We start from the raw sequence: 23,469 nt of genomic DNA on the forward strand, positions 1-23,469 counted from the left end.
TCTGAACAGAGAGCCACATTTTTGCAGAAAACACATCTTTTGCTCACTCTGTCTCACACACAGCTTTCCTGCGTCTCCACCCCTCTGTTCTCATCTCTCCGCCTATGACCCCCCTGCTCCCAGTCCCCGTCTTCTCTCCAGGTCTCCCACGAGCAGGTGGCTCCCAGCGTTGCCCAGAAAGGAGACTCATCGTTGGTGTCCTGGCTGCAGGCCCCACAGGTGGGTGCCTGACTCTACGGTTACCGACCCAAATTCCTGGTGAGAAATCTGTCCCCACGGCTGTCCTCGCCCGCAGCGACAACACAAGATCATCCATTTCTTACCAGCCCCCCGATGTGCTCTGCAGCTGCTCCCCGCTGCTTGTGTGAATGTCTGGGGGACAGCGAGCTGAGCCGAGAGGGGGTTTCCTAGTTTAGAGGTAGGCACGGCCTCGGAGCAGGTGCTCTGGGCAGACCTCGTTGCAGAGAGAGTGCAAGGTAGGCTCATCCCCTTGAAACACACCGAGCACGGGCTGTCAGACGGGGGACTTACAGCCATGTCACTCTCTGTACCACCGCCGTGTTTGCCTGTGGAGCGCTTCCTGCGGCACCTCCGAGTCCATAAGGAGAACGGGGCAGCGGCCGTCTTTCCTCCAAGATACAGAGCTCGGCATAGATGTCCTACCTGAAGACAGAGCTGGTCTATGCATCTGTGACAACTTGAATTCATTTACAATCCTAACATGACTCGAATCTGCCTGTGACGGGACATTCCAGGCTCCTGCAAACATGCAGTGTGGAGGGAAGCGGGTGGGAGAGAGGCAGCGGGGGTGGTAGGAGACAGAGGGCTCTGTACAGAGCAGCCCTGTACAGGGGTCATTTCCTCCTTTGTCCTGGGGTGGGGGGACACGAGCCTCTTGTGAAAATGACGCTCTGCCCACAGGACTGAGATTCTAAGCCCCAAGCACAACTCGCTGAGCCAGGAGGAAGCATGTGTGCATTTTAGAGAAAGCGGCACAGAGACCGGTGTTCACGCCCCTCCAGTTGCACACCTGGAGGCTCTCGTCTAGACCACGGCACGGACACGGACTTGCCACAAGGACTCAACCTGGAACCTTTATGTCCATTGGCCTTTAGCTGCCTGACCCAGGTGTTCTCTGAAGGTGCCAAGGACGCAGAGCAGACGCACCTGCTGTCGCTGCGTGTCTCAGAGACACCTCAGTCCCTCCCTTAAAGCCTGGCAAGGCTGCCTCTTCACCCATTGCTCTCTTCCAGCCCTCATGGTGAACACAGACGCATGCAGACTCACACACGGACACATGTGCACACGCACACGAGTGCAGACCCATACACGGAGGCATGCGCACACACATGAATGCAGACACACAAACACACACAGGCAAGCACACATGCACAGGAATTCAGACACACAAACACATGCAGGTATGCACACACACACACACGAGTGCAGACCCACACACACACACAGGCATGCACACACACACGAGTGCAGACACACAAACACATGCAGGCATGCACACACACACAGGAATTCAGACCCACACACACACACAGGCATGCACACACACACACACAAGCACAAGCACGTTAATGGGTTTGCAATCGCTAGAATGTCGGGCACCACGTCCCCCTTCCGTCCCCAGCTCCTGTTCCACCTTCTGCCTCCCATCCCTTCGCGGCTTTCCTGACTCACTGGAAACTACCTCGCTCCAGGGAAGCTCCTCTTCCTCACTGAGAAACTGAGAAAAATGCTCCCTCCCTCATGGATGCAGCATGAGAATAAAATGACCTATGTAGGCAAGAGTGATGACGCACGGGCTGTGCGTCATCTGGAAGGGCAGTTGGGGCGGCTATCGGTGTCCAAACCTATTCTGCACGCATCTCACAATTACAGAAACATCGGAGCACCTGGCTCTCTGCGAAAGACTACATTTCCCAGACTCCTCTGTGGCTCGGCCTGGTCACATGACTCTGTTCTAGCCAATGAGAGCTAAGAGTTGGACACTGTCCAACTTCTACAAGAAAGTCCTAGACAGAATAGGCATGCTTCCCCTTTTCTGCTTTCCCTGGGGACTGTAATATCACACGACAGTGAATTGTCTCGGAAAGCAGCACCCCGGGGGTGATAAAAGAACAAGATGGAAGGACCGTGAACCCCCTGACCAAGTTTGAACAAAAAAGGCAGCCAAACGCTAGTGCACATTTTATGGGGCAGAGAAATACAGCTCAGAATTGTGTAAGTCAGGTTTAATGCAGGTCTCTGCTACGAGTGCCAAGCCTTTGATTGTAATTACTATCTGCAGTCATCAAAGCCCTTGATTCCAACCCAACACACAGCAATCATGACTCCGGTGAGTGGTAAAAAAGCCAAAGTTCATTGAGGGTACCCGTCTCTCTTCTCTGAGCCCATGCCCCCCCCCCAGCCCTCTCTTTTCCTACTCCCTGACAGCATGCCCCAGGGGCTCAGGCTGCCTTCACTCTGTCCTGGAACTCAACAGCTCCCCATCTGCTCTGCCTGCTTCCTCCAGAGTAGGCAAGGGAAGCCAGGGGGACCTTGGGTCCTTCAAAAGATCAGCCACACTAAGAGAGGGGTTATCCTTTCCTCCCAGGGTGTTTCTTCGTGTCTCTTGATCATCTTACTCTTTCCACGCAGCCCTCAGCAATTTGCTTCCCCAGAGCTGCCCGTTGTGGCCCAGGAACCCCTGTCCCCATAACTGTGAACCATGGTCTCTGCGATAATCTCTGGGAAAGAAGAGAGACCCCATGGAGGACTTCACCAACCCCTGTATGAGATGGGGAAAGAGAGCTTGTACCCATTCTCTACAATCTTCAGTTCCACGCTGATACAACATGCCACACTCCTCCTTCTCACAGAAGCCCTCCTTTAGACCCTGGACATAGTTATGGGGGGGGGGTCCCCAGCTACCTTCTACGCATATGCATTTTCCCAATATCACTCTTCTATTTTGTTCATTCACAGATTTGTGAACCAGTGACCTGGTTCCACCAATAACACACCCTTGGAGGGGCTGTGGGAGTGCTAAGGCAGCTCTGATTTCCCAGCAGTGTTGCATATGCTGGAAAGAGCAGATGGGTTTTCTTCTAGGACCTGTCCCTTGTATCACAGACACCAACAGTGGGCAGCAACATTCCCACTGGAAAGTCTACTGCTGTGTGCCTCCTTCCTAGCTGCCCTGCCCCTTGTCATGTAGCCTCCAAGACATACTCTACAGCTTACTGCCATGTCCTGAGAGCTAGTATCTTCTAACATAGTATCAGTGTATGCGGCATTACTCGCTGCCAGAGAGAATCCTTCCTACTCCTGACGTTGATTTCTGACATACAGATTTTCTGGATTTGCTGTCTTTGTAGTCTTGGCGGTGACTTCCATTCCCTCAAAACTTTGCTATTGAACTAAGACCAAGCTATTGAACTAAGACCAAGCTTACTGTGACATAATGAGGACCCTATAGGACACTAATGTAACTGTCCATGGAAATTCCTGTGGAGACTCTGGAACAACATGGCAGTGCTCCTTCATGAGGCAGCTGCCCACCTCACCCAGAAGATTTAGGTACTTTTGTTTTTGGTCTATTGGTAAAATCATAATGCAAGATAAAATTTTCTACAGAGAATGCGCAGACAGACACTCTGGCAATCTATAGACTACAATTGGGAATCCTTATTCCAGAGTTCTCGTAAGATCTTTACAACTGTCCTGGGTCCCCTACTAGAGCATATACTTTCTTTTGCTACAACTTGTATGTCTGATCAACCACCAACTCCCATCTAATTCACCTTCGGAAAAACTTCTGAAGGAGTCCATTGTCTACATCCTACAATGGTACACCCATGGCCAATCCACCATCATCTCTCGTCTAGATGACAGATGTGGTCATATACATAGTGAGGCCTTAGCCCCCAACAAATTCCTCTGTTCTTCCATGCTAACAATGATCTTTCAGATGTGATCAGTCCTCTCCCATGCTTCAAATCCTCCAGTGGGATCCTGACATTTTTAGAATACAGGCCAAGATCTCTGAGGAGACTTTCTACACAGGGTCCCTGCCTTTCCCCAGCCCCGTCTCCGCTCTGTGTTTCAACAATGAACTTGGCATGCTCCATTATGGTTAATTTTATTCTATGTCACCTTGACTGGGCTAGGGGGTGCCAAGATATCGAGCAAATCATCGTGTTCTGGTGTGTCTAGGAGAGTGTTCCTGGATGAGATTAGCGTCTGACTCTGTAGACTGAGCCAAGCAGATTGTTTTCAATCTGAGTGTTCCTAATCCACTGAGTGGCTAAAGAGAGTAAAATGGCAGAGAAGGACTTGATCCGCTGTTGTCGGTTTAACCACGGAGGAACCTAGGCAGGAAGTGTGAGAGGGAGAGTCATTCTGTGAATAACCGTTGAGCTTGGAAGAGGTTCTCAAGCCCCAGGTGAGGACTGCAGTGAATCCCAGCTGACATCCTGATTTCGGCCTGGTGAGAACCCAGCTTGGTGGAACTGGACTGTGCTTCACGGAACTATGGGACATTAAATGGGTATTATTTCATGCTGCTACCTTTGCAGTATGCATTACACAGGAATGAAAACTATCTAACATAGATGTCTCCTCAACATCTATGGGAGGGACAGACTTCCATGCCACATGCTTTGGCCACAGAAATGTGGACAGAAATGGCATTTATAGGCATAGATCTGAAGAGCAGCAGGTTTCTCTTCTTGCCCGTTGGGAGGCTTCTGTCCTCTGCCCCTGGGTCCCAAATGCAATACACACAGCAGAGCTACACCAGATAAGCTGTAGACCAATAAGCATAAGAACAAATGCTTATTTCCATGCTGCTGAGTTGAGTTTGCTTGTTACACAGCATCACTGCGGAAGTAGCTAACTAACACATGACACTTTCCACGCCACAGCTGGGTCACAGCGATATGCTTCTCTGAAAGTCTGCAACTATGGTTTTCCACTACACAGACTTCTACGGAATGAGACCCTAGAGCTGAAGACTAGAGATCATTACCAAACAGACCCCAAACCAAGACACGGACAAGAGAGTGAAAATAATCCCGTGCAACTACAGGCGTGTTCTGAACCAGCCTTGCCGAATGCCCCATTGTCAAATCATGCAAATGTTTACACAAACTAAGTGCATCATAAATGCCTAAGAAATTTTACTTTTTAAAGTCACCAAACGGCACAGTTCATGTATTTACAATCTATACAAACTTGAGTCCTTCTGTGATTTTTCTCGCAGTTTAGTGACTCACTTAATTCTGGACCTGACACCAGCGCATTAGCTCAGATGGATTTCACCTTGCGCTTGGAAAAATCTACATGTTCTTCAGAACATCAGGCCTTAGGAAAACTGTTTCATGTCTTTAATCCCCCAAATGGAAGAACAGCTCACACAATAAGAAAATAATTAACCAATCCATTTGATTGATGGGGTACTGCAAACATAAACACATTGCCAAACACCTAGTTTGTTTTTTTTTAAGATTTTATTTATTCATTTGACAGAGAGAGAGATCACAAGTAGGCAGAGAGGCAGGCAGAGAGAGAGGGGGAAGCAGGCTCCCCGCTGAGCAGAGAGCCCGATGTGGGGCTCGATCCCAGGACCCTGGGACTATGACCTGAGCTGAAGGCAGAGGCTTAACCTACTGAGCCACCCAGGCGCCCCGAACACCTAGTTTTAAGGTTTTAATTCTATGACTAAAGTTTAATTCTCATTGCCAAACCTTAAGTGTGTGATCGCTCAAATAACGGAAAGTTGTACTATGTTATATATCGTTAGGAATGATTTTAATTAGTCCAGGGCCCTTTTCCTCTTATTATATTCGAACATGCGCCACAACTGTCTTAGGTCTGTATTATCCACAAAAATAATAATACTTTTTTGAAAAGATTTTATTTGTTTATTTGACAGAGATCACAAGTAGGCAGAGAGGCAGAGAGAGAGAGGAAGGGAAGCAGGCTCCCTGCTGAGCAGAGCCCAATGCAGGGCTTGATCCCAGGACCCTGAGACCATAACCCGAGCCGAAGGCAGAGGCTTTAACCCACTTAGCCACCCAGGCGCCCCAATAATAATAATTTTTTGGTTTGTTTTGTTTTGTGGCTCTGGTACTTTTATTCCTAGAGGTAGCCAAGTTTGCATTTTGATTTCTTTTTATTGCTAAAAATGTAACTTTCCAAATACACCAAAATAACCCTGGAGATTTGGAACCCAGATAATGTTTGGAATCTGCTGTTCGAGGATTATGTCATGAGATGCTGAGTTTATTTCAAAGGAGCCTCGAGGAAAACGAGAAATTGTCCTCTAAAGGGGTAAGTGGAGCCAGATGATACACAATCAGTCATTTAGGGAAGATGTTTAGGTTAATGAGAAATTAAGTAAATGTGTTGGGACACATACATTGAGATCATTAGAATTCCCACAGAAATAGTACTTGTTGGAGCCGTTTTTATTGGGTAATCTGGAGGACTCTCCAGTCCGAAAACACACAGTCTGAAATCACACAGTCCGAAAACGTGTGCTCCTTTGAAAGATCATGTTAGCACCCTGACCTATTAAGAATTTTTCCAATGCAGGGCGCCTGGGTGGCTCAGTGGGTTAAAGCCTCTGCTTTCGGCTCAGGTCATGGTCTCAGGGTCCTGGGATTGAGCCCCGCATCGGGCTCTCCGCTCAGCAGGGAGCCTGTTTCCTCCCCTCTCTCTGCCTGCCTCTCTGCCTACTTGTGATCTCTCCCTCTGTCAAATGAATAAATTAAATTATAAAAAAAAAAATTTCCAATGCAGACATCACTGGATCATCTGGAGGAGAGCTATGAAAACAGATACACTCTGGAGACAAAATATTTTCATGGCGATCGGTGCTACAAAACATTACAATGTTTCTGTTCTGCTCACGGAGGACAACACACAATTTTAAAATACGGCAACACAGTTGTGTTTGAAGACGGATATGGCGGTGATCGTTTTGAAGCTTGGGGACGAGGTCATGCAGGGTTCCAAATTACCCTCTCCACTTTTGTGTGTGTTTGACATCTCCCACCATACGTTGTTTCGTTTTGTTTTTAATGATGCAAAGAGCTCTTTCCATCCTGTCTCCCCATTTGGAAGAGCAGAGATGAGAGTGGGTTTTAAAATTTAAATTTTCATCTGTGCCTCTCTCATGAAACTGATGACATCACTGTACTCTAGGCTTTTGTTCCAACTTGCTGAGGCTTCCACGGGTGGATGGAAAGCACGTTGCTTGCAGCAGAAACACAATGCAATCCCATGCAAATTATACATAGATGGTCTTTCTTAATACCACATGTAATATAGAAATGCAAAATGCACAAGGCCTGCCCGGGAAGGTCCCGTCATATTTTAGCATTTGATGAAGATGTGTTGCTTTTGTAACACCTAGGGTACTGGGAGCGAAAACGAACCACAGAGTAATCAGAGAACTGAGTTTCATGCTGGAAAGAGCTCTCTCTTTCTCTGCCAACATAAAAGAAAATCTAGGGCAATGTGATTAATTCTCTCCATTGGCAAATCCCTACTTCATGGCAGAGGAAAATACTCATTGACCAAATAGGAAAGGGTTTAAACTACTATTTCAGGTTCCATTTGTTCCTTAGAAACTGCAATTAAAACAGTGGGAAAGAGATATCAGAATGGGTCTTACTAGGGTGTTGCTGAAAACATTTTCTAATTGGGTAATGGCCTCTTCTGAGGATAATTAAAATGTGTTCTATGCAATAATCGTGTTTCATCACAACGGTGCCTCACACTTCCGCGACTGCCGTCTTCACCATCCTGCCTTCTCGGGCCCTAGAATTACTCATATGACAGAGACTGAACTGTTTTATGTTTGAAATCCTCAAAATTAGGGATTGGGGGTATGATTCACTGGCTGGGTCACATCTTTTTCCTTCCGTGGTGTGCTGCTGTCTGTGCTCATGTCATGAAAAGGAGAAAGGGAGGTCAGCGAAAGGCGTTAGTCCGGAGAAGTATGGAAGAGGCAGAAGAGGACGGGGCTTGCCCCTTCCCATCACAGAATGTCTCAGAACGGCTGGGTGATGTTAATTATCTACAGAATTCGCAGAGTGAGCGTTTACGTAGCTGCCCACACTGTGGTTAAAACACTTTTGTCACTGCCATTAATTTCTAGAAAGGGCACCATGCCACCTAGCTGTTAGGGACACCGCTCACGGCCAGATCTCATCAGAAGATAATCCAAGAACGCTGTCATCTCCTAGAATGAATGCCGGCCTCCATCGAGAGGGATTTCTTGCATTTCAAGAAAACTTGTGGGAAGCAGAGAAGCCAAGAGACCATCTTTCTGCAGAGAAATATGTCTTTTCGAAGCACGGTAAGTGATGAGCTGACACCCGAGGCCAGCGTGGTTTTGACACTCAAGACAGTGAGGGGTGAGGCTCCTGAGTTCTGGCTGTTCCGCCAGCCCTGCAGCTAAACAGTGGTTTGGACAGGAGCATTCATCAAGCCCTCTCCCGTGCATTATCGGAGATCACGGCAGACGGGAGTCGTACTGGGTAATTGCCACACCACGACCGACGGCCCGTCGGACCCCCAACCTCTGGTTTATCATCTTGAAAGAGAACGTGGCCACAAACAGAAGTGGGGAAGACGCAGCTTCCGTCCCGCACACCGGTCCCTGTGCAGCCTCCCACCCCCACCTTCTGCCACTGTCAACACACAGCTCGTGGCCTTGTTGTGGAACATCCTCATCCTTGTAGAGTATAAACAACTCTCCATGAGAAGAACCATTTATAGTCCCGGAGAGCCTTTCACATTGCCTTGCTGGGACAGAAATTACACCATGTGGTTTCCAATATTTCCCTAACGCAAGACTTCCTTTAAATTGCCGTGGAAGATAATGACACTGTATAATTTTTTTTTTTTTTTTTTTTAGCACCAGAATTCACCAAACATTACTGGAGTGGAAAAGAAAGGTGGGGCAAACTTAATTCAAAAGATAAAATGTCGAAAGATGGTTTACTTGCTATGAAAAGCTAACAGCAGGATGCAAATAAACAGTAGTGGTCTCATTATCCTTTTTTACTTAAAATACATTGTCCCCAAATTTTAACATACAATTAAACAGGGATAAACATTTTCAACACTTAAAATGGCATGAAAATGTAGGGTTTGTTGTTGTGAAAGCAAGAAAATTGAGCTTGCAGAATGGGTACTGTGTCTCCGTGTGATGTAAGATGTGCGAAGGGATATTTACCTCCCTAATTCCCACTCTGGAAACGTTAGCAGATGTGTCTATGTCTTTTTTTTTTTTAATTTTTTTTAAAAAAGATTTTATTTATTTATTTGACAAACAGAGATCCCAAGTAGGCAGAGAGGCAGGCAGAGAGAGAGAGAGGAGGAAGCAGGCTCCCCGTCGAGCAGATAGCCTGACGCGGGACTCAATCCCAGGACCCTGGGAACACGACCTGAGCCGAAGGCAGACACCTAACTGACTGAGTCACCCAGGTGTCCCAGATGTGTCTATTTCTGAAGATACAGTCAACCTAAACACTCACTTCTGTTTGCTTCTTTGTTTCGTTTTACACTGGCCCAAAGCCATCCTCACCGTTCCCCTCCTCCAACTCCATAAAACATTTTTCTAGACGCCTGATTAAGCCTCAATTACTCCAGTGTCCAAAATGCCACGGGATTGCTTTGCACAAATACCAATGAAGTATTTTGCCCCATTTCATGATTATTCCTTTGCAGGAATGGGGTGATAAGGGAAGGTCTCCAAGATGAGTGGAATGTGCTTGTTCTGTCGTGACAACACGCAGATCTCACTCACTCCAGATACAAAGGAGTATCTTGTGGTCACTCTGTGTGGTCACCAAGGGTCATCTGGGGCTCTGTGTGGTGTCACCTGCTCTCTGACACCAGCCAGGGGGAGTAGCCTCTACCTGGGATGTTGAGAACGTGCGGGGGCATTTTTATACTGAGGACTGATGCGTTGACCCTGGAGGAACAGGGGACATTTCTCCTCACGGCTCTTCAGCAGCCAGAAGGACCCACTTACTATAGGTCTGGACTCTGGAGCCAGTGGGACATCTGTGCCCAATCCAAGGATGAGACATACATAATGGTAAACACACAAACACAAAACCAAGCGCCTTTCTCTTTGAATGTAGCATATCAAGGATTCATTTGAACCCTATTTTCATGATTGGCATGCTTGGCATTTACTTTCAATCTAGAAAAATCTCAAATCTTGATGTGAGCTCATGGATTCAACACATGGCTTTAACTCACACACAGTCCTTCTGTGTTTCTAGCCAGGCAAACCAATGAAAGGAGTGCTGTCATTGACTTCTCTGTGCACCTAATTATACAACATCACAATCTAACCGATGCTGTGTATGGTGGTATGGCCTGTGCACTGAACAAATTTAAGAAGCGGTGTTCCCACGGCAGTGTATTAATGTGGCCCCTGGAGTTGGGTGGTACACAGCACGTGGGGTCATATATGGAGATCCTGAAAATGTATCTGTTCACTTATTATTTTTCAAGATTTTATTTTTTGGGGTGCCTGGGTGGGTCAGTTGTTGGAGCACCTGACTCTTAGCTCAGCTTAGGTCTTGATCTCGGGGTTGTGAGTTCAAGTCCCGCCTTAGGGTCCATGGTGAACATGGAGCCTACTTAGAAAGCAAACAACAAATGATTAAGGATTTTTTTTTAAGTAATCTCTACAGCCAACATGGGGCTCAGACTTACAAATCTGAGATCAAGGGTCCCTGCTCTACAGACTGAGCCAGCCAGGTCCCGCATTTTACTTATTTTCTTAACCAATAAATCTAAGCCTAAAGCAACTTATTTATGTCCTATTCCCTGCACCTCTTCCCTCCTCTGTAACAAAACCATCATAACATCTATCAGACAGACGCATAGTGAAGATTAAGTCGATCAATGCACAGAGGCACTCGGGAGTCAGGCCGGGGATGCAGGGAGCTAACTGAGCACAAGCCCCTATCCTAGCCGCTCCCAATGGGGCAGCTCCTGGGATCAGCTCCTGCCTCGCCTGCAGGGCTATGCGAGGTGCTCCAGACACTCGCTTGATCTCTGCTCCAGGGGTCCCTGAGACAAGCGCTCACAGATGGCTGGTCTGATGTGTCTGTCTCTCAGCAGTTCCCGACCCAGCCCACTGGCCTCATCTGATGAAACGCCACATGCATCTGCTCCTGGATTATCCGAAACCCTGACTTCTCCCAACCTCCTCACACGGTGCTTGCTGCCTTCGACCTGCGAGGCTATGACTCAGATCTCGCCGTACAACGTCCTGATGCATGACAGTAACTGAACCCGTTCCACCCTGACTTTTAAAGAAAAGCAAAAGAAGCACGAATCACATGCAGTAATTGTAAATATTAACTGGGAGTTACATGGTATCATTTCAAAGCCTGTGGAAACAAGGTGGCTTGAAGACATTACATTTGCCTTTTGATCTTTTTCTAAGGCTAAAATCTGATTAAAAAAAAGAAAAAAAAAAAGAACTAAAGCACACAGTCACCAGACTGCTTAATGTACGCACAGGAAGTGTGCGTTTAAGGATTTCAAACATCATAAAGTCTTATAGGGATTTAAAAGAATATCTTATTTTTCTTTTTTTTAAAGTTTTTTAGGTAGTTATTTTACAGAAAAAGAGCATGAGCTGGGGGAGGGGGAGAGGGAGAAGCAGACCCCTGCTGAACAGGGAGCCCAACACGGGGCTCCATTCCAGGACCCCAGGATCATGACCTGAGCCAAAGGCAGATGCTTAAGTGACCGAGCCACCCAGGTGCCCCGACAGACTGTGATTCTTTTGGATACACACCAGAAGTGGGATTGCTGGATCGTATGGTAATTCTATTTTTAATTTTTTGGAGGGCCCTCCATACCGTTTCCCAAAGTAGCTGTACCATTTTGCATTTCCCCAAAGCATGAAGGTTCTCTACATCTTTTTCAATCCTTGTGGCTTTTTCTTTTTAATAATGTTTCCTGCCCCTCAATCTTACAATGGAAGGGAATCCCCCAAAATGCAACAACACAGATGAACCTTAATGACGTGAGGTGACTTGAATCACATCAGCGACAGAAGGACAAACACTGCACCGTTTCACGGATGGGAGGGACCTACAAGCGTCCACCTTAGAGAAGCAGCAGTAGCAGCAGGCTGGTGGAGGGCATGTGGGCAAAAAAAAAAAAGACGGGGAGCTGCAAATCATCCTGGAGGTCTGCTACGCAGGCTGGTGTCTTAAGTTAACAGTAGCGCTGCACACTTAAAAGCCAAACAGGCTGGATGCCAGCTTCAGTGCTGAGACAACAATAAAATTAAAATTAAAAAAATATAAAAGAACACAAGTCACCCAAGGATTAATGCACGGAGCACCTACAGAAAGCAGCACCCGTAAGTCAGACACATCGTTTGTCGTCCAAAGAGCCATCACAACACGTCAGACTGATCGAGTGCGGCCAAACGACTCAGTGAACCAAGGTTCCTAGTCAACCTGCTGGGATACCATCAACTTCCGAATCTCGGCGGCTTCCGAGAGAAAAGACTGGATCTTGGTCAGCTCACGGTCCGTCGGTAACCAGGCAGCTCTCTCTGGCTGCCCCGGGTGGTGACGAGGCTCAGGGGTCCAGGCTCCTGTAACCCCACCACGGCACCCTCCTTCCTTAGGTCTCCGAGGACTCCTTACCTGGATGTTCTGTTTTCAGTGCCCTCAAGGAAAGAGGTTGTGCACGGAACCTTCCGGCCAGGCCTGAGCATCTCACAGTCCCAACCTGACAATAAGGGAAGATGAAAATACGTCCCTGCCTCGTACCCACCGACACAAAACTGTGCCTTCGCTCCAGGAGGGCGTTTCTGTCTCAGAGGTAATGACAGAGACGGGAACACGGCCTGTCTTTGTAAATACAGCATTTTACGTACTTAATCTCGCACACTGTGTTCAATTTAAGACAACATGCCTTTTCATAGTCAACTCAAAGTGCGTCGTTGTAAAAATGCAGCCACTGGAGATTTTGCCTTTAGGAAAACACCGCCGTAGACGATAGGGTTTGTAACCTGAGAGTCTCACGTGATCTGTGAGGCCAATTTTTCAACCCAGGCTTTGGTACGAAAGTTGAAGGGTTGCACACCAGGTAAAGCCAAACCCAGCATTGTGCAGTCTGCCTCTGGGAGGATGGGGTGTATCTGCTGCGTAAGCTAAACAGGGCTTCCCTGCAAACCGTTCAGAACATATGACCCTCACGAGTCATGGAACCTCTGTAGGGCTGTAGGGCAAACATCTAAGGGTCTCCAAGATGCTATTTTCTTCTTAGGAAATGGATACATTGCTAGGAGAACGATGTCTCCCTTGTGTGAGCGTCACGTCCGAGGTGTTGGTAACTACCCGAAGTAGGAGGGCTGGCATTTCCTTAATTGAAAGGGGTCCCTTAACATAATATTTGATGTTGTTAAATTCTGGCACATTATGACGATTGTTTTATTGGGAGCCCAGTAAACTGAGCTCCAATGGTATTCAGTGATGTTTGCTGGAGCTAGCGTTAGCGGCATGGAAGTTTGTGGTACCGGGACCCCAAGGATCCCGAAGGATGGCCAGGACCCTAGAGTCCCCCACTCGGGCCCCCTGTAGGTGTCCTGGAGGGAGCCAGCATTGACATCACACGGCACATTCTTGGAGGGCTAACAACCGTGTGATGAGGCGTGAGCCAGTGGGGAGCGTCTACAAGTCCCCACACATCGCCCACACTGGACCCGTGTTGGCATTTGTGCAGAAGTGCTGGGTCACAGGGGAGCCCACCTACGCCCCCTGTGCCTGCACTGCTTGCCCATCCTTCTTTCCGCTGCCGTGCCTTATCCTGACGCCGCTCCCGTGTTCCGAGGGCATCCCGTCCTGGTACCCAACGGCACAGATCAACCTTCTCCCTTGTGGCCTTTCGACTCTGTAGACTTCGCAGCTGCCAATGTCTCATGAGCATAAGAGGTGTGTCCCCCACGTATGGGCCCACTCGAGACTGACGTGCCCGCGGAGGGAAAACATAGTAAATCCGTTTTACGATAATGACGTGTTGTGTGCAAACCTAAAACATGTGGAAACACACCCAGATTCCTTTCTTACGACTGTGTCGGCACATAAGTGCGTGAGATCACCCATCCTCAAGCTCCATCCTCTTCCTTTTGATTTTATTTTTTTTAATATTTTATTTATTTATTTGACAGAGATCACAAGTAGGCAGAGAGGCAGGCAGAGAGAGAGGAGGAAGCACGCTCCCTGCTGAGCAGAGAGCCCGATACGGGGCGCGATCCCAGGACCCTGAGATCATGACCCGAGCCGAAGGCAGAGGCTTAACCCACTGAGCCACCCAGGCGCCCCTTCCTTCTGATTTTAAAAGGAATTAGGGACCTTTCCACATGCCCCGAAGAGGCCCGAGGCGATGCACCCACCTGATCAGAGGGGAGGGGCTGGTCTATTTCTTGCCCGGCTCTGCACTATGCCCCCCTCCCTGCGGCTGAGGGATCAGGACTGCTCCAACGGAACCGTGCAGCCCGCCCCGTCGCGCCACAAAGCGAACCCCCCACATACTTGCTGCGTCGAGTCACGCGAGAAGGCAAAGCACGTTTTGTTGTCAAGGAAAATTTTATTTTAAGTTCGCATGGACCCTGCAATGAGGTTTTCAGAAACCTTAAGAAGGTATGTCATTACAGAGAGCATCTCCCAGACACGGACCACATCCTTTCCCTGCCCCTTCTCCCGGCTCTCCGCTGTACGTCCTCCAGGGCAATCCGACGTGTTTCCTTTCTTGGAAGCTGACCGCCACCGTTGTCTGGGACTCAGCTTTTCAGGCATGGTTACAGGCCTTGGGAAATGAGGCCCGTCCGTACGTCCCTGTTTGCTTGGCACATCAGATCTGTGACATGCGACACATAGAGAGGCTTTCTTTTGTTTATTTTATTTTTTATTTTTTAAAGATTTTATTTATTTGACAGAGAGAGACACAGCGAGAGAGGGAACACAAGCAGGGGGGAGTGGGAGAGGGGGAAGCAGGCTTCCCGCTGAGCAGAGAGCCCGATGTGGGGCTCCATCCCAGGACCCTGGGATCATGACCTGAGCCAAAGGCAGAGGCTTTAACCCACTGAGCCACCCAGGCGCCCCAACAGGTTTTCTTTGAAAAGAATTCGTTTAAAGCTCCAAAACCCAGTAAGGCTGGGACATACACCTCAACTGGTCATACCCGTGAGATACGTTGAAAACAAGCAGCTCATACAACCTCGTAAAAGGAACACAAACTAGGTCATAAAAGAGGTTTGCTAGGCGTCTGCTGAAAATAGAACTCCAATTTCCTGCTGTGCATTCCAAGCCAAACTTCCATAGGGCAAGTGGACTGACACCTCGGAATGACGCTTATCATGAACACACCGGATCTTCCAATACCCTGATTCCTAACAGTCATCTACGTTATTTTGAGGCAATTTTTTTTAAAGATTTTTATTTATTTCTTTGAGAGAAAGACACAGCACAGAAGCAGGGACAGCGGCAGGCAGAGGGAGAAGCAGGCTCTCCATTGAGCAGGCTCCCCGATGGGAGGCTTGAACCCAGGACCCTGGGATCACGACCTGAGCTGAAGGCAGACGCTGAGCCCACGGAGCCGCCTGGGCGTCCCTTGAGGCAAATACTTTAAAGCTGATTTTATTTCTAGAGGTATATGTGTCCTTCATTGGCTGCTCACATTGTACAGATGGAACAAGTCTTTACACACGTACGTAGTCACAGAATCTACAAAAGTGCGTCCTCTCACTCAATCCTGAACACACAGCCCCACCCCCAGAAGTGCTGTCTAGAAGACCACTTGCCTTGAGGGCGCTAACTTTAAATAAACACGATCAGCATAAAACACAAGTCCATAACAGTGGTTTTAAATGGTTTTGGCATAGTAACACCAGCCAAGCAAGAGGACAGAATCCCGGCAATTTCTGGAGCTGGAAATCCCCATGAAAAGCAAGACACCTGTTTGCTTGCCAAGTTTCAACCCTTCCCGGGGAGGGGAGGCAAATGACATCCCTTGTCGATTTTAAAAGAAAGCAAAGAAAGGTGTGAAATGTGAAATCACGGACCTCAAGAGGGACTGCAGGAATACTGTCGGATCTTGGAAGTTCTCCTGGGGTGGGGGACACGTAGAGAGACCTGTGGCCCATGGTCAGAGGACCTGAGAACATACACTGTGTCCACATGGCCACGGGGGCGGAGGTCCAGGTTTCCAGCCGTCTGCAGTCTCCCGGAATGGAGCAAACACGTGCCCTACAGAGAGGAACGGGACAGGCACAGGAACGGCAGCTCCTCTCCTCTCCTCTCCTTCCTCTCTGGGAAGGCTTCCATGATCCTGTTGGAGGAGGTCTGGTGTCTGATCGACGGCCAGGAGCGTCTTGTACTCAGGTGTGTCCTCTCCTCCATGGGGGTTGTGGGGGCGGACTCAGGACTTTCCGCCCACGGAGCCGTGCCCACCCACCTTGCCCGTGGCCAGCCGATGTCCTGTCCTGCACTGCCAATGTCGGAAGAAGCAGGATTAGAACAAAACTGTACACCTCACTGAAGACAGAAGGCACACGTGTTTCTTACCACATCACACCAGCGTCAAACAAAGGTTCTGAGACGAGCTACTGTGGTCTTAGCAAATTCTGCAAGAACTAAAGCTATCCCGATATTGTGTGTGGGTCACAAAGTGCTTACGAGTCCTCCCCGCCCAGCAGTCCACTTCCCAGGCCGGTAATTCCACACCGCACCGGGAGGGATTCCTCGTGCGACCGTGTCCCCGAGGTAGCCTTTCTCCGACACAGTCCATTCGCCAAAGAAACAGTAAAACCCAGATATAACACTATAAGGGACGCAACGGAAATCCGCTCAGGACACACTGTTTGGAGATTCTGGTTCCCAAAGGATTTCACCAAAAAAAGTGTGCTGCCCGAAGAAAGTGTATCTGTGAGCCTCTCTCCCTTTTACCTACATAGCGTGAAGCTTCTAGTTTTATGGTTTAAATATCTCTGACTTCCGGAAGAAAGACATAAACTGTGTGTCTGTAGATACATCGATCACGGATAGTTTCTCCTATGTGCTCTACGTAACACTGATGGTGACGGCCTTCCAAACCAATCTGTAATGCACGGCATCCATTACTGGTGAAGAAGAAGGCCCCTTAGTCATTCTAAGTTCCATGTATTAAGATTTTGCAGCGGCTTTTTAAATGCTATGCTCCTTTATAGCGGCGGGCCAGGGGAAGCATGGCGGCCCAGGCCCCACATGGCATCAAGGGATCATGGCCCCTTACGCCAAGAGTCCTGCATTTGCAGAGGCATCAGTGTGATTCCTTCTGCTCCTTCCTACATGCCTAACCCTCCCACGCTTACAGGACTCAGAATTTTGGCCACGGAAGCCCCAGCTCTGGCATGTTTCCCTGCAGGTACTGTAGACTTTGATGCCCTCCTGGGGTAACGAGGGGGCTCTCGATGGAGCCGTTGGGCAGTGAGATGGAGAGAGGTGCCCGGTGTGAGGCACCGACAGGGCCGGCTCTCCGCTGGGCCGCCCCTGTGAGCGTGCACAAGGCAGGAGGCGGGGCGGGCACCGAGCCTCTGTCGCATCCCCTTGATGGCCACCTAGCGGCTCGCCCTCGGGGCCGCCGTCTCCCGGTCACACTGGCAGGACAGCCCGGAGGCCGAGCAGCACATCTGCAGCCACGGCTTCCACAAGACGTTGCCCAGGGACAGCTGGTTGGGGACATCCTGCAGGGTCTCGGCGTGGCGCTCCGTGGCCCGCCGCATGGTGTCGATGATCTCCTGGAAGCGGGGCTCCGTGGCCGGCGACAGCGGGTTTCTCTCCCGGGGGTCCCTGGACAGGTCAAAGAGCAGCGGTGGGTGGTGCGGGGTCACAAAGTGGCCGTGGCAGAAACACACGTGCGTGGAGAAGCAGCCGTTGGCGCCCTCAGGGCTGAACTTGGGCGTGAAGAAGAAGGCCTTCCAGACGGACGTGCCTGCGGTGCACAAGGACACAGGTTGGCGCGGGGCGGGAGGCGTCCTGAGCGTCCCCGCAGAGGGGAAGGAAGACAGCCGGGGGCTTCCTTCCGGAAAGCAAAGCCTCAGTTAGCAGAGCGACGGACGGACGGACGGAGGGCTCGTCCCGACCACTCAGAAGAAGAGCCACAGCTCGGACAAACCACACAGGAGCATGCAGTCAGCCGTAAGCAGCAAGGACGGGGCGGGCGGTAGCAGCGGCAGAACAACAGCTTCTACCAGGCACACTCACACACGCTCGCCAAGGCGTCTTCTTCTCAAGGAGAAGACCCTTCTCTCTCTTTGCCTTCCCACCTGTCTCTCCCTCCTCCTCCTCCTCCTCTTCCCCGACCCCCAAGGTCCTAGGCGATGCTGTGCAGGCAAGAGAAGACAAAGCCTATGCGGTGTTTGCATGGGGAGCTCAGCCAGCATCGGCGTTCTGGGGTCGCAGACTTTACAGCGTGGAGCTGCAGACCAGACACTTGACCGACACACACACACACACACACGGACCAACAGGTGATAAGCTCGCAGCTCGACCTCCGTCTGCTCCCCGACCCTCTCAACCTGCGGCCTCTGCTTCTGTGGAAAACGGACAGGACCTTCCGGAAAAGGGAGACTCGTGGCTGACGTGCACGAGAGACACGACAAATGCACGCACACGCAGACACACGCACATGCTCGGACTCACACTCAGTCTTACTCTTGCTAAGACCTCAGGGAACATTTTACTTTCTCCGCCCTGACAGAGCCTAAAAGCACCCAATCCAGGACTCAGGGGGCCTCTGAATGAGGACGGGGACGGACGGCCAATGGGGAGGAGGAGGAAAAAGGAAATGTTCTCCTCCCAGACTGGCACTGCGTGTGCAGAGCTCCGTACTTTGCTAAAAGCCGTAGAACTAGAATTTTAGGGCAACTTGTTTTTTAGGAAAGCTGCTAAAAATGCCAAATGAGGAGAATTCACGGACCCCACAGTAGGATGATTATATTGTTCAAAAATTAAGTTTTATGTTTGTTTTTTTTTTTTTTTAAAGCCCGATGTGGGGTTTGAACTCCCGAGCCTCAGTGAATTCCAGACCGAGCAGAAATCGGGAGCTGGATGCTTAACCAAGGGAGCGACCCAGGCGTCCCTAAAAATTAAGCTCTTTGAAAACCAAGTCCGTGTTCCCTTATACCTCCCAAATACTCAATTTCCTTTTTAAAGAACAACCTGCCTTACCAACAACAGTTCCGGTTGACTCCAGAATGTTAGTCATTTGGGAGGACCTGAGTGCTCAGCAAACAGCCTCTCACGGGGCTCTGCAAACAGCTTCCTGCATGTGGAGAATGTGGCGGACAGCAACAGAATGAGCAGCCCCTGACTGGAGGAAGCAGGTGCCAAACGAGAATGCCCCCCTTTGCATCTTCCTCGCAGGGCTTTTCCGAACACCCCCAAAGTCGTTCCCACGGTGCGGCATCCCAGACGCACCTGCTAACGCATTTCTGTACTCTGCACATATAAGGGTTCCTGCTTGGCGGACAGCCATTGCCAGTAGGAAAGAAACTGAGGGGATGCACTTAACACACTGTCGTGGGTGTCTGCTTCGTCCCCCAGCAAGCCCTGCTCTCGGATAGACCCAGGCAATGGTATGTGAGACTCTCCGTGGTTCGGGGGGACAGCTGAGACACGCGGGAAGCACAGGGCACGCCGTGTGCCTGCGCCATGCCTGAACACGTTACGGGGAATCTGTCTCCGGGTGCTCGCAGGCTCGGCCTCGGGGATGCTGGGAGAGTCTGGACGTCACACCTGCACCACCTCCCAGGCGGTCCGCACACCGGCCTGCAGACACAGTGCCTCGTGCACGGATACCCTCTCCAGCAGACTTTTAAAATCCACATGGCTTTCCTTAACCTTCTCTCCATCAACACCTCTTTTCCCCGTGTCCTCCCAAGTATGACCGCCTTCCCTTAGAACTCTTTCCAGCGATACACGCGGCCGCATGTATGGGAGAGCCCATCCCTGGTTGGGGCCAGCAAGGGCCAAGACTGCCACAGACAGAAGCCTGCGGGAAGCCCCTTCGGCTCCTGCTCCCATTGCTGCTGATCTGCACGGTGGTGTTCCCAACCTGACATTTGAGTCAAGCCTCCGTGTGTTTAAAAGCCCCCGGAGAAACCAGGCTCCTGGAACAAATTCATTACAAGGGCCTGTATGTCCCACTTGCCTCTGAAAGCCACGCACACAGATTCCCGTCAAGACAGCCTCCGCCCCAGCTTGCCGGCACGTGAGCCACAGCCCTGACGTAAAGGCTGGGCAGGGAAATCCGGACATCCGCACCCGGGAGCAGCGGGAGAATCGCTACGCAACTCGGGCAAGGGCAAAACGAAGCACCCGTTTTTCTGAGTCTTGGCTGCCTTGGAATACTCTGTGGGATATGCACCTTTTTGTTGTCTCATGTGAATTTTAAGCATTTTTGCAAAAACATGGCTTATTCTCTCTGACATTTCTTGGGCCATTTTGGATTTCCTCCACTCAGAGCAATGGAAATATACTTTATGGCCTGTAGGCTCACAGGACACAGACCTCGTTCCACTCCTCCTTCCCTGGGAACCTGGGAATCAACATTTTCAGCGCTCTCGTTTCCAAGGAAACCACGACATCCCAGGCATGTGATAAACCAGGTAGGCTCTGGTGTCCCCTTACATTGCCAATAGCCATATTTTGTCCTATCTCCCCAAATTATGTTGATGATGTATTCCTTCCTATATTTCTCCATATACTAGGAAAATACTGGGGTTTTATAAAAACAATACATTTGTTTCTATTGTTAGAATTCCACTCTACTCTGAAGAAAGACTGTTCTCCCCGCCTCTGCAACAGATAAATATGTCTACCCCAACGGGATGTCCAACTCATTCAGAACAGAGCTGCAATGACCCATTGTTCCATTTTACAGCCAGAACGGAAGGGAACTGAGTGGCACCTCGCTCAGCGTCATTCAGAAGATACTCCGTTGTGCGTAATGGACGCCGATGCACCTTTCAAAGTGCGTGTCACTGACGTTAGGGTCCCTGTTGGTCTGTAGCAGCGACCAGCACCCTGGGGAGACTGCCCCTATTCTGGGTTCAGACGCAGCTCCCTGGGAAGCGCACCCTCCGCTTCCACAAGGTGTGGATGGTAACTGTCCCTGCCCTGTGACACCGCCTTGAGGGTGAAAACCCCTCGATACACAGAGCCAGGTGCCCAGTAACGACCACGTATAAGTGAACTGGGAACATCAAGTTTCTGTCTAAGAGAGAGACCCAGTGGATTCCCTCTGCTCTTAAATCCCGTCCCTGCCACGCGTCTTAAGACACTCCCGCCCGCTAAAATTTCCTAACGAGTAGAGACAATTAGATATCAATGGCTTTGGGACACGGGCTCATCATTCATCACTCAGACCGAGACTTCCCGTGCTGAACGCCGTCCAGGCGCTAGTGCTGGAAAAACGGACTTTGGACGCTTGGAGGATCCTGTGTGTCGCTAACGTAAGGCACACACAGACTTTGTGGGTTTTTGGTCTGGTGGGGCTCCCTGCTATACCGCCACCTTCAAGTCCTTCAAGAACGGCTTCAGAAACACTCTGTTCTCACACCACGGGGGACTCACGCCCACGGGACCCCAGGTGTGCCCCCCAGGAACGTGGATGCCATCTACTCATGTCTGCAAAGCCACCTCCAGTCCCCAGCCCATGGTGACCTCCCTGCTTCCGGGATACACCTCCAGCAGGATGCCGTCTGGTCCCCTGTCCTGGGCCAGCCACCCTACAGTGATGCCCCCGTTCCTTTCGTAGACCCAGAGGGACACTGGACGCCGCCTGGGGGTACCAGCGTCTTCTCAGTGTGCACTGACTGTGGACCCACCCCTCGTCCTCTTGATCGCCAGGCTCACTCCCACCTATCCATCCGAGGTAGCCCAGACCCTAAACGGTTCAGCCCCGAACAAATGCATCACAGGTGAGCCTGCTCCCGGGCTGGGACCCCGCATGACAACGGCAGCATGAACGAGGACGCAGCTCAGGGCTCAAGCTAAGAGCATCTGCTTCAAACGCAGGCAGGATTTCCAGCAATCCCAGCTCCCCCGACGGAGGGCTGATTGTCAGAACACAGAACACTCCCTCTGACTAGCCCTCCGCTGTGGAAACAACACGTCAGTGGGAGCAGAAGCGTGAACCCCGGCACAAAGTGGGTGCCCGCGGCGTGCTAAGTGCCTTGCCTACTGCTCTTTGCCTCTGTCTGTGGAAACCCCTCACTGTTCCTGGCTGTCCCACCATGCCCACTCGGCAGGCTTGCCCGAATCGCAGCAGACGTGGTCTGCCTGTCTGTCCTGCCCACCAGCGCTCACTACACATCCGCTGTCTGTGGACTCCCTCCATGTGTCTCGCCTTGTCCCTCGCTCTCTGAGCGGGCAACAGCATTTCCCCCATCTCTTGTCTGCCCGGCACCTACCTCCTTGCATGGCCCACAGCACTCGTCGGGTAAGCCAATGGATGACACGATGACCGGGGCGGGACGGAATGAGGGAAGAAGCCAGCTGCCATCGTGACAGCCGGCGTGGGCGCACGGGAACCCCAATGCATTCTGCTGCTTCCCCCGGGAGCATCTCGCTAACGGCAAATACGGAAACGAGGACGTCAGACACTTTGGATACGTCTGTCTTGGAGTCTCTTGACATTGAACAACAGGCACTTCTGAGGGACAGGCATGGCCAACACAAGCCACCTGTGCCTTCGGGAAAGCCTGTCCATAGAGGGCCATGAGGGACAGACATGAGGGCAGCTGGCAGGGTGGGGGTCCGCCACGGAGCCATCGAGGGAAGACCAGAGTACGACAGCACGGGTGAGGCCCGGTAACAGTCCACACACCCGCAGATGCGGAGGCGACCAGAGAGCATGGAGAACCCGCTCTCCAGCTCTGCATCAGATGCTCATTGTGGCAGGTAAAGAAGTTCCCATTCACGTGGGGACAGACTCAAAACAGACGGTGTGGCCACGGATCCAACTTTGCCATTGACTCAGTTACTAGAGACCGACTACGTGGCTTGCTCACCTGTGTCTCCCCAGCTATAAATGAGAGGAACCCCTGTGGGAGACACTATTACCTGTCCTCTGAGCCTTCTACACACAGCAGGTCTTACGTGGGCACACGGATACCCAGGAAGGCTCCACCTCAAGGCGTCCTTTGAAAACAGGTGTGGATGGGTGAACCCCTTCTGGCCTGTGGCATGTACTTGGGACAGTCTGCATATCCTCCTCGGGAGAAAACTAACCTGTACTCTTTCCCTCTCATTGTTCCCACTCATTCTCGAACCCGCTGCCCCTCAGTGGACACCACCACCACTCCCTGCACACAGGAACCTGCTGCACCTTCCGGATGGTGGACGGGGAGCCTGGAGTGTGTGACCTGAG

The 23,469-nt window shown here is 50.6% G+C and overlaps 1 protein-coding gene across 3 annotated transcripts in view; it reads right to left on the reverse strand.

The window, feature by feature from the left end:
* Nucleotides 1-15,057: 15,057 nt before the first annotated feature.
* Nucleotides 15,058-23,469, reverse strand: part of STS (steroid sulfatase) — a 152,160-nt gene continuing 143,748 nt past the window's right edge. For all 3 annotated transcript variants that reach the window (XM_047715077.1, XM_047715078.1, XM_047715079.1), the window contains one exon: nucleotides 15,058-18,027. In XM_047715077.1, the coding sequence (XP_047571033.1) occupies nucleotides 17,654-18,027 (374 nt within the window). In that variant the 3' untranslated portion in view covers nucleotides 15,058-17,653. The remainder of the gene's footprint in view (nucleotides 18,028-23,469) is intronic.

The sequence above is a fragment of the Lutra lutra genome, chromosome X (assembly GCF_902655055.1).
Source record: "Lutra lutra chromosome X, mLutLut1.2, whole genome shotgun sequence".
Taxonomy (NCBI): domain Eukaryota; kingdom Metazoa; phylum Chordata; class Mammalia; order Carnivora; family Mustelidae; genus Lutra; species Lutra lutra.